Consider the following 11,326-nt stretch of genomic DNA (forward strand, 5'->3'; position numbering starts at 1 on the left):
AAGGACCTGCGTGCCGCTTGCCAGCCCCGCTGGGAGGTTTGTACCCCGGGCGAGGGTAGCAGCTGCCTCCAGCAGTAGCCAAAGGTGCCGCTTTGCAGCGGCGCGTTGATCGGGCCCCTTCGGCCGGATGCTGCGCTGAGCGGGGCGGCGTAGCGAGCTCTTGGGAGGTAGCGCTCGTAAACTCGTTCAAACCCTTCTGCTTGTGTGACCTGCAAATTCGGAGGCATTACACCACTGAAAGATATTTCCAACTCGCTTTTTCTCTCTGCAATGCTGCAAAGAAGCCGTGTCGTACAACAGAGTTGTCATTACGGTGTTTATTACAAGCTGGAGGGCAACTGGCTTGGGTATGCTGACAGAGTGGAAAAATACCTGCAGGTCGCCTGCTCGGAGTTATGCCCGCATGGGAGACTCCTTCAGCGCTGCCAGCCTGGCTGCCAGCCGTGCTTCCTCCAGCCCGAGGCTGGGGGAGCAGCAAAAGCTGTGTCACACTTGACTCCCCGGTGTGTGGCTCCTGGGGGAATGTCGTCAGCCGCTGTGACCTAGAGCAACTTGCTAGGAACTCTTCAGATTTATGGTCTTGGAAAACAAGCGACAGAAATAGGAAGATGGAGAAGGTTTATGATAGTAGAAAATGCGAGGGCTTACTTTGTCAGACTGAGGTTTTTAAAATAATTCATGTGTTTATTATCTTCATTGCCGTATTACTGCCTTTTAACGTTGCAAGCAGAGAAATCCAGACAGAGCCTGAGCCATGATGATGGTATCAGCAAGCTTTTTAAGGAGTAGATAAACTGCATAAGTAGTAGGCAGAGCCATGCTGATCTAAATCAATAAATAACCTTTGGAGAACTGCACTTTTTTGAAACACATTAATAAACATCCTTGAAGGTTTAGGAACTAAAAGCAAAGAATTAAGAGGTCAGAAAAACAGTTGAGCTGTTTTGGAGCTTTTGAACTATGTCAAACTGCTAATGATTCTTTAAAATAACTCATAATATTTAGCAGATGCATGTTAGCATCCATATCGGTCGCCTGCTTCACTTGATCTGAGTGCTTCTACAGCACTGATTAGCTGATAACGATATATTAAAGCTGTTTCCATACTTCTGTGGAGTCTTGATGTCTGCTGTTTCCCAAAATATTAGATTTTCAGGTTTGTCCTACTCTAAAAAGCAGACTTCAGACACTTAAAAGGAAATATAAGCCATGATTTGCCTAACACAGAAAAATAACATCTCTCTATGTTTCAGAAGGTTTCAAACCATTTTCTATCATCCAGGATTTCTAAGCATTGTTTCCTGTAGTTTTGTAAGAGAGGGAATGCGTTAAGACCTAAGAACAATAGAAGTGAATCTGTATTCAGTTATTTGAACAGTAAGTACTGTACATAGCCTTTTTTTCCATGATTGCATTATTGCTAAAGGACACAGTCCAGCAAAGTGACTAGCTGAGATTCTGTAAGCTTCTACTCCTGCAATATCTGGGGTATAGATAAGCAAAGTCCTTTTGCTCCCCGTCCATCTTGTGTTGACTATATTATACTCTGCAGGTCTATGCATCTTCAGTTAGTACAGGTAGGATATATAGTTGTAGCTGACTGGAACCTAAGTATGTACTTAGTGTCTCCATCAGTCTTAGTAGCCATAGGCAAAATCTAATTCTGTACTGTCTCTTTCCATGTTTGTTAACAAATTCATGAGGTCTTTTTTTTCCGGTCACTTTCCAGACATTTAAAAGAGAATTATCTGGTAACATGTCCTCTTTGGTCTCTGCTTTTAAAATCCCAAAACATAGGGAGCAAAGAAGTCCCATACCCTCTATGAGGATCTTGCTGAGGCACAGAATAGCAAGTACAACCTGAGAAAGGAGAGGACGGAGAGTAGCTCAACTTCATGCTGCCTTGGGGGCATGCATGACCTCTTAGAGACCGTGCTGATGCCTCAAATAGATGGCAAGAACTCCTTGTTCTGCCACTGCCCCTTCATCAGCTGGTTTCAGAGCACAGCTCTTGACTGGCTGCGCAGCCCGAGTAATTGCTGATGTTTGCCGTGATCGCCAGTCTGTCGTGTTCGGATGTGCCTGCTCTTACTGGCTTTTTGCTCTGCAGTTAGTGCCACTGGAACGGAAAGATCTGGGTTCTTATTGTAGGCAGTTATTCAGACTAAGTTATTATGAGTATTTGCTGAAGATGTATTGTGTGGAAAGTCTAGTGATAACCATTTCTGCCATGAATATGCTCTGAAAAGTTCTTTGCTTTTTGAAAAGCTAAGAGGACATTTCCTTTAATTTATATATGTTGTTTTGGTCTCTGCATAGTCCATCCTTGTTATATCAGTTCCAACACTGTTACATTTATATGTAAATATAAATGTAAATAATATGTGACTTCAGATTTTTGTATGTGATGTAGGTGGCAATTCAGAATGTTCGCTGTTGCAGAGTTCCCTACTGTGCAAGTAGAAGCCCAGTTTGCCTTTTCATCTTTGAAAGATTCTTCTTTGGTTTTTTTAATGACCATCATATGATGACAGACATGTTTTCCTTCCTGATATTGAGAAATATTAATTGTAGGAAAAATCTCTTTTTACTTAGATGTGATAATTATAAAAGCCCTTTCAAAATCAAACATGAGTGTGTTTGCATTGGTTGTGCTGACTTTTTAATAAAATTGGCTGCTGGTGGATCTGTGCTTTTCCTGCCCAATTTATGTCCAGGTTCTACATAGAAATTGAGACAAGACTTTACACAAGGTTGTGGTAGTACTTTGTTACCCTAGTTATTCTGCCCATGTCCATACTCATATCCACAATAAAAGGGGAAAAAATTAATTCTCCTTTTAAGTGTTTCTTCCTGGTTGAACTATTAGTAAAGGGTGGCAACAACAAGCAAGATTTTTTGGTTTGTTTTTTTTCTTACTGTAATCGACAGATAATACTGGCAATTCTAGAACTTGTTCTTCTGGCTTAATTAAAAGAGAAACTATCCAAAAGTTTGTTAGAAGTAGTTCTCATTGTATAAAATAGAATTGTTTACAAATTATGTATGTACCTTGTCTGTTCTTCTAGGCATGTTTTCCACAAAGCCTGTGTGGATCCATGGCTTAGCGAGCACTGTACGTGTCCAATGTGTAAACTGAACATTTTGAAGGCACTGGGAATTGTGGTAAGTTGCACTGTTGTGAGCTTTTCTTCCTCCCATGTCTGAGACCCAGAACGGGAGGAATAGTTGTAGGGGAGAAAAGGAGAAGGGTGTTCCAGTACCCTTACTCAGAAAGTACTTTGGGGTTTTTTTACCAATTTCTTTGCTGCTGATAAAGCTGATTTGTTGTGGCTGTTGTCCCTTTCCTTGGTTGGTCATTGAGAATACGTTGTTATATTTCCATTTATAACAATTTCTTATCTACTGGAAGTCTACTTGCTTCTCTATAATCTTCCTTTTCTCAACTTCTTTTAACCCTTCTTTGTTAAATTTACTCTGTAAATCTCTTGTTCTTTTTGTGGTCTCCCATAGACATTCTTAAATTTGCTTACACACAAAGCTGTGCCCTAGCCAAAGCCAGCGAGCTGTCCTCAAGCAGCCCATGGCTTATGGGATCCCTGAGGACTGCTTTTGTTGACCACTTCACAAAGAGATAGAAGTAAAGAACCTCAAGAGAGGATTTTACCATGTTTCCCATATGAGGAAAAAATTGTAAGGTGAGAGCAATGCTCTCTTCAGAAGAAAGAAACAAGGAAGAAAGAGAAGAGCGAATGAAGATACTGTCTAAAGCACCTTTTGAATCAAGCCAGTGCGATTAATCAGGCCTCCAGTTTTAGTTGTGTCACTTACAAATTTGCACATTTTCTAAGAAATACTTGTAGATATACTGTGGATGACCTATTTTTGCAATTAATAACATACCTGGATTTTTAGAGGAGGATATTGTAGAATTTGGTGCATGTCATCATTGCTTATGGTAGTAAACCATACAGGCGTGGGCTGTGATACAGGCATATTTGAGTCCCTTTGTTGAATCTTAATCCCATTTCCTGCTTCTTTCTCCACCTCTTTAAGGTGGACTGACGGTGCAACTTGGGATAGAACTTGGTAACTGGTGTATTCCTCTCCCGTGAGGACAGCCATAGCAGCTGAACAGTGTGTGCATGTGCTTTTACGCAATTGATAGGTTTGCTTACATGTAGAATATTCACCAGCGTAATGCGGAATTGCTTGTTTTTCTAGCCAAACGTGCCATGTACAGATAACGTAGCCTTTGACATGGAGAGGCTCGCCAGAGGCCAGCCAGCGAGCCGGCGCTCGGCGCTCGGCGACTTTGCCAATGACAGCGCGCTCAGCCTGGAGCCCCTGCGCACCTCTGGGATGTCACAGCTTCCACAGGACGGGGAGCTAACGCCAAGGTCGGGAGAGATCAACATTGCTGTGACAAGTAAGTTTTCTTTGGCTTCCAGTACTGCTCTACGGTTTTCCTGGTATGTGGCACTTGCTTTGCTGTAGCTCCGTGCTGCGGGGCCACGGTGAAAGATTTCCCTGCAGGGACGAAGGTGACCTCAGCGTCTCTGTAAGGGGCGCACGCTCCGTATTGAAACCGATAACTCTAGGCACGGCAGCGCCAGCACTTTCATTATTAATGGTATATCCATTTAGGTCTGCATGCGAAGAACACTGGGTGAACGAAAATGGCAGCAAAATCACCCTCCCGAATTTGGTAATCAGTATGAGAAGCTGGATTGCCAAAACCATTATTTACCCTTTCAGAATACTTTACATGCAATAATTTATGCAAATATAAAATATTTTAACTGATTACTATTTCTGCAGACATTTTTTCCCCTGAGAACAGTACTACTGGAATGCTGACATCTCTTAGCAGATGTTTTTTCTTAAAAAATTTGCAAATAGAAAAAAAAAAAGTATTTGATGTACCAACATTTGAGTATTGTCCAAGTGTTTTAGGACATCAGAAAACTGTTCCTGCACTGCTCACAAGCTCTTATCTGTAAGAACAGCATGGGAAATTTCCACTCACTGGATTTTACCTAGGGTTTTTAATGTATAATAGCACTATAAAAAATACAGTATGTGTGGAATTGCATCATTTTTCCATATGCTGTACAGTCTCAATTTGATGCATGAATAGTTGTTTTTCTGGCTGAATTGCAAAAATAGAATGCATGCTGTACAACAGTCTGATTTTCTCCTTGTGTTTTGCTTATGTGGCTCTATGATCTAGATTTTGAACTTTGTGACACTGTTTGCCACTGAAACGTGTATCTGTAACTGATACAGTCCATTAGAGTGGGTTTTTTTAGATGCTGTAGCAAAGTAAATGTCTCATTAAAAAAAGTCTCATCTTATGAAATACATAGTCCATATCCAGAAATGTCCTGATCTGAGAAGGAAAGAATCCACTGCAAAATCTAGAATCGTTACAAAGCCAGTAAGTCACCTCGTCATGCAGTGTTCAACATCTGATTAATCTTGTATCCAGCTCTATTGAACAGAGTGCAAATCTTTTGGTGTGCTGCTTTTCTTGTCATGGGTGGGACAACTCTGTAGTTTTAACTGAAACTTTTCACTACTTGTTTTTACAGAAAGTGCTTTTACTGTCTGTTCCCAACTGTAGTACTGCTCTTGCACAGATGGGATGCCAGGGTAAAACAAAAAATAATCAGCAACAGTTCATTCTGACAATGTTTATAAAATAAAGCTTTAGAAAAGGCTGTTCAAGTGTTTAGATTTTATGGATGACACATGCATTCTTCGATGCATAAGCGTTAAACCAAAAGCCATATTCAACAAAAGTGTTTGTATTCTGATCTATTACTATGTGCCAAATTGATCTTGAGGGGGGAGAACTTTGAATAGTGAATGTTCTTTAATAGTACTTTTTATTTTTAATGTGTCTGTATGTATACACTAATGCTGAGATTATTTTTCCATGTTGTATTCCTGTCTATTGGAAATGGAAAACTCCAGTTATGTTTTACTGTTGAGCAAGCAATCCTATTTTTTTGCTGTTTTTTTTAGAAGTAACACTATAGCATTTACTCAGGAGGGAGGGGGCAAAGGCACAAATTAAGTGTGAAAGTATACAGAGTATGCTTATGTGAAGAGCTGCATCTCAGCAAATCTAAACCAACCCTGACAACCTTTTCTGACCTGAGGGCAGACAGAGTTTTCATTACATTTTCCCGTCTTCCTGCATTTCCCTGTACACTGTTAAGTAACCTTTCTTTATCACTAACCCTTGGGCTCAGCTGGGAAATATTGTTGTGCCATGCTTTTTTTTCTACACCTCTCTCCAATTCTTCTTTGCTAGCCTTCTCCAGTCAGTAACTCTGTGGCTAACCTCCTTCTGCTTCACCTCCTGGTGCCAGTCATGGCTTAGAAGCCTCTTGCCTCCCGCCAGTGGTGTTGAGGGAAGTATTGGCATCGCTTTGACATAAGCCTTCTCCCACGAGTGATTTCCTCCCTTTCCTTTGTCAACAGAAGAATGGTTTATTATTGCCAGTTTTGGCCTCCTCAGTGCCCTTACACTCTGCTACATGATCATCAAAGCCACAGCTAGCTTGAATGCTAATGAGTAAGTAAATATTCAGATGTTTCTATATATTTCTGGTGGGTTTGTGTCGTGGACAACATGGGGAACAAATACCAAGAGAATAGAGAAGGGTAATAATGTAATTCTCAGTGTCGAATGCATTTTCTGCTTTTCTCAAAAGTAAGTTTCTCCTGTTAACAAGTAGGTTCCAGGGTAACATCTAAAGTCTCTCTTAATTTATATTTAGCTGGGTTGTCTGAGGAAACCTCCTTGCCAAGTGGAGACATGGAACGGGGAAGAGAGAGAATATTTATATTCAGTTTTTGATCAGTGGTCTAGGTAAACATTAGATTTCTGCCATTAAATCCCCATGTTCAAAATTTGCTGGCAGAGACAGAAATTACTACCATCAGTTACCTTTTACAGTTTTCACCTCAATTTCTTTTCATATTAAAAAAAAAAAAGGCTGTATTCCTTCTTGGCAGACTTCCAGCTAAGAGAAAAAGGTATTTAAATAGAAAACTACCTTTTTGCTCTTAGAGATGGAGAGATGAAAGCAATTAATACACTATTGTTTCTTCTCTCAAGTGAAGAGAGCAGACCAGTCTTCTGACCTCTCATTTTTAGTATGCTTAAGAATTGCAGTCAAAGGAGTGCTTAAAGATATCCATGCTTGCTTAATTTTTATAGACACCCCCAGTGCCTCCCTTCAGACAGGCTGGACAAGAATTCACTCTAGCACATGACTTCCAATCTTTTTTTATAGTGCTATGTGTGGGCAAGTGTAAATCTGTTCTGCAGATACATTAACTGGGTGCATGTAGCTGTTTTCATTTTAGGTGTATGGAACATCTGGGAGTCATGATACATATTTAACCATTATTTATTTATTTGGGGAGGGAAGGTGTCAACATCTATCATTGTCTCTGAGCATTTTGACACAGCTGAGTTTCCATTAAATGTTTTGATCTCTTACCAAAAAAAAATCTCACCCCAAAAGTGGGGTGAGATTCAAAGGCAGTCTCCTGTGCAGCCTGGAAATGTAGCTTTATAAATACAACTTCCTTTTTTGTTTTGTTTTGAGGTAAGAGAAAGAAACACTTTTTTGACTTTTATTGCTCTCTGGAAAGTAGAAGATGTCCTTCTCAGTAAGATGGAAACACGTCTAATAGTCTCCAGTGTAAAATTTTAGACAGGTTCAAGCTAATTTTCTTCAGGAGAGGCCATAATAAATTCTTACAGGTTTTGGTCATCAGGATTTTTTGATTACTACTAATACGCAAATCCTCCTTTCCTTCTCTTTTCAGATGCTAATTCCAAAAGGGCTTAATGAAGAAAAGTTTTAGAACTTCAAATAGCCCTATCAAGTCTCCCAATTATTACTTTTTTTTTTCCAGTTGTCAAAATTGCAACTATCAATCAGCAGTTTAGCAACATAGCTGTAGCTGAACATAGTTAATCTGCACTGAAAAGTAGCTTGGGCAAGCATGGAGCAAGATGAGTTGTGAAACGGGAATGTCTGCATTTCTGGGCATTTCCACATCGTTAGGAAGAAGACTAAGGAACTGCAGCCCGTGTAGTATCATCCAGATGTGGGCAGCGATAGCAGTTGCATTTCTGCCTTGCCTTGCAACTTTTCTTTTTGTTGTCTTCTGCTCAGTTGAATCTGGGTCTATTTTTACTGAAAGGGCAAGCTTCTTCCCCTTGGCAGGCAGTTTGGGCTTCCAGAGAAGCGTCTTCATCAGTGATGTTCCCTTAGTACAAGGGAGAGCCCCTTTCCCCAGCCATAGGAATGAAAATGCGAGGGTATATAAGCATATACTTCGAGTCAGACTTAAGAAAACTAGCAACCGCAGAAACCAGAGCTGTCACAAATCACTTGCTTGGGTAGCGGAGGTACCTAGCTGTAGCCTTTAGCCTCAGCGGCTTTTCAACTGCATCCTTCGAGATCTGCGCAGCCTCCACAAGTGCTGCTAGGTTTGACTACTCATTTTAGGCAGTTTAAAATGTGTCTGTATGACCCTAGTTCTTAGATTTATTGTTTCATTGACACCTTATGTTCCCCAGTGCAGACAAAGCATTCCCTGTGCTGAATATCACGCCAAACATATGGCAGCTCCCTCTCACTGCAGTTTCCATTAAATGTCATAACAGCGTACCTGCTTTTTATGCTCTTCTCCATATAAAAAGCAGTGCTGGCATACCCTGCATTTGTTATGGTAGTGTTTCAAGAGGAAGCTCAGGGGTTTTTATCAGAGAAAAGCAGTAGCAAGAATGAGGCCACGTAATATGCTGATGCAAATAAAAGGTGCCAAATATTCTACATTAAAACTCACCTAAAAATATGTCCTGATCTTTTTTTCTATGTCCTTCCTGCAGCTTAAACATATTTAGAGCAGTAGTTCTGAAGTTGTGTTTGTGTGTGTGTGTGTGTGTATCTAACTGTATATATATATTTTTGTGTATGTATATACACACACACACGCATTTTTAAATAGTTACTTTTTTTCCAAAAAGTAAATTTTGTCTAAGTGATAAGAAAATAAGGAACCCGCTGCTTTCTCTTGGTCTTGTAATGTTCATGCACTTTTACTATTAAATTATTTAGGTAGTGATTTAAAGGAACAGAAGCAGCACATTTTGCTGCTTTTTTTTTTTTGTAGGGAATGATCAGAAATTACTGTATGATTGTGTCTTAAAGTCCACATGTTGGATAGCACCACTTAGAGAAAGTTTTCAGTAGCAGGTGGAGTTTCCTCAAAAGTTTAGAAGTGCTCAAACCTCTGGCTAGCCTGTCTGGTTTACTGGTGCTGTAAAAATGATATAAGGAGTACAGACCTCTGCCCATGTATAATAGTCATTTCTCACTAGCTTTCTTCTACAAGATTTTGTTATTTTTTTTAAGTATTAGCAGTATTAATTTTAACATAATATTTTGTTCCTTTTTTTTTTTCCCCGCCCCACAGAGCAGAATGGTATTGAAGAAACGCTTTCCGGCCGATTGCCTTGGAGAGAGACACCTATTTTTATGCATCATTTATCGATCATGCAGCACAAGCAATTATTTAGTACATTCTATTTTTTCATAAAATTTGCTGATGCCAAAGCTTTGTATTAAGGAAAAAGTGAAGAAATAAAAAAAAAAAACTTTAATTACGAAATCTTGCTCTTTGAGAATTTTGTATCCTTGGACTTTCTGTGTTAGTACTTAAGTCTGACAGCCTTTGGTATATTTTACAAGGTGCTTTATTTCCTTTGAATGATTTCGTCTTTGCAGATCTGTATTCTTCTCCTTTCATTCTGGGATGCACCAGCTAACGAATGGAAATCTCACACAGTGCCGTTCTTGTGATGCCACCCAGCCCTGAAATGACTAACAAGAGTATTATTAGTAATCGCTCCATACCAACTCGTTAAGGAAAAAAGCTGGGCCAAGCATTCTAGTATATAACGGTCATACCTTGACTCCAGCTGAGAATTAATTTGAAATAAGAACATTTTCTCCGTTTCTCCTCCTGTAAGACTCCTGTGCGGCGTTAGGAGGTTCGCGGTATGCATTGCTGAAGGCTTGCAACACCGTTTTCTTGACATCTAACTCATAAACCTTTTCTGTCTTTGCTTTCACCCCACCCTTCTTTCTGATAAAAGTGAAGCTACTCTAAACCACTTCTTCCTTCCTAACACCAAGTGAAAAGGAAGCGGTTTTCTCCCCGCCATCATCTGTGAAGCCTCCTTTCATACTAGTGACAAGGGTTAGTTTCTGTTCAAATTCAGATCATGAAAGATTGATAATGGTCTGCGCTGTAATGTAGAAACTCTGTGCAAACGTGTCGCTTCTTGCCGTGGCTTATTTTACTGGTGAGGAGGCAGAGGGAAAACATCTCTCATCGCTGTCCTCGCTCGGGCTGTTTCACACAAGTTTACTTATGCAAGCAGTGTGTGAGTAATTTCACAACAGTCGGTTAAAACATGCGGATCTGATGTGCAGCCAAATGCTAATGCTTGAGTTAATGAGATGGGTAGATGAAGGTAACAAATCAGTAAGGAACATATAATTGATAGAAGTTAAAACCTATTTGGCGTTTGGTTGTTTTTGTTGTTCCTGTATCAAGATGAAACATTTGAAACTTAATGCTTTCTAATTTAATTAAATGAACAGGAAAGAAAACAACTTTACTGTAAGATTTAATATTTTTATGTACTGGGAAACGGAGGATTTAATTTAATTTTATTTTTATGTATAGGCACTTTTAGAATTTAGGAACACAGCCAGAGTCTACATTAAAATAGTTTCTTAATTCTTATCTGTCCAGCAGGCTTCAGCTGAGAAGGCAGCTTTTATAATAAGAGATGAAGTATGTGATAGCTTCAGTACATTTAACAGAATTATTTTTCAGTGTGTCCTTGTGAAATTTTGAAAGAAACATGAAAACAATCAATAAGCAGTAAGTGCATTTTGAAAGACTGGAAAACCCCATTGGACTTACTCATGAAGAGGGGAAAAAAAAAAACCCTGAAACATACTGTGTCTGAGGACTGTCTCCTTGTAGAATATACTCAGCGTTGTTGCCAAAAATAGAGGAATGTGGTTAGAGCATGATTTAGGGTACGGGCTATGAAATGAGAGAGTGACTCTTTTTACCCACCTCTCGACAGCAACAGTAAAATTGGTAAGTCTGTGCTTGTCTCCTGAAACGAGAATCCTTAAGTGCTTTCTTAATGCTGTCGGGAGGGTACGCAGGGACAGCCGGAACGGTGTGGTGACCCAGATGTACCAGGCAC

At 39.9% G+C, this 11,326-nt stretch overlaps 1 protein-coding gene across 1 annotated transcript; it reads left to right on the forward strand.

Moving 5' to 3' along the window:
* Nucleotides 1–3,074: 3,074 nt before the first annotated feature.
* LOC104618547 (E3 ubiquitin-protein ligase RNF130-like) lies at nucleotides 3,075–9,705 on the forward strand. The gene is made up of 4 exons (XM_010284173.1): nucleotides 3,075–3,165; nucleotides 4,225–4,429; nucleotides 6,493–6,586; nucleotides 9,511–9,705. The coding sequence occupies exons 1-4, from the start codon at nucleotides 3,127–3,129 to the stop codon at nucleotides 9,524–9,526; spliced, it is 354 nt and encodes a 117-aa protein (XP_010282475.1). The 5' UTR covers nucleotides 3,075–3,126; the 3' UTR covers nucleotides 9,527–9,705.
* Nucleotides 9,706–11,326: the final 1,621 nt, after the last annotated feature.

This window comes from Phaethon lepturus, unplaced genomic scaffold, assembly GCF_000687285.1.
Source record: "Phaethon lepturus isolate BGI_N335 unplaced genomic scaffold, ASM68728v1 scaffold26533, whole genome shotgun sequence".
NCBI lineage: Eukaryota > Metazoa > Chordata > Aves > Phaethontiformes > Phaethontidae > Phaethon > Phaethon lepturus.

Coding starts and splice junctions, on each gene's coding strand:
- LOC104618547 (XM_010284173.1), top strand. CDS start 3,127: ATGTGTAAACTGAACATTTTGAAGGCACTGGGAATTGTG. Junction 3,166..4,224: donor TGAAGGCACTGGGAATTGTG/GTAAGTTGCACT, acceptor TTGTTTTTCTAG/CCAAACGTGCCATGTACAGA. Junction 4,430..6,492: donor GATCAACATTGCTGTGACAA/GTAAGTTTTCTT, acceptor CTTTGTCAACAG/AAGAATGGTTTATTATTGCC.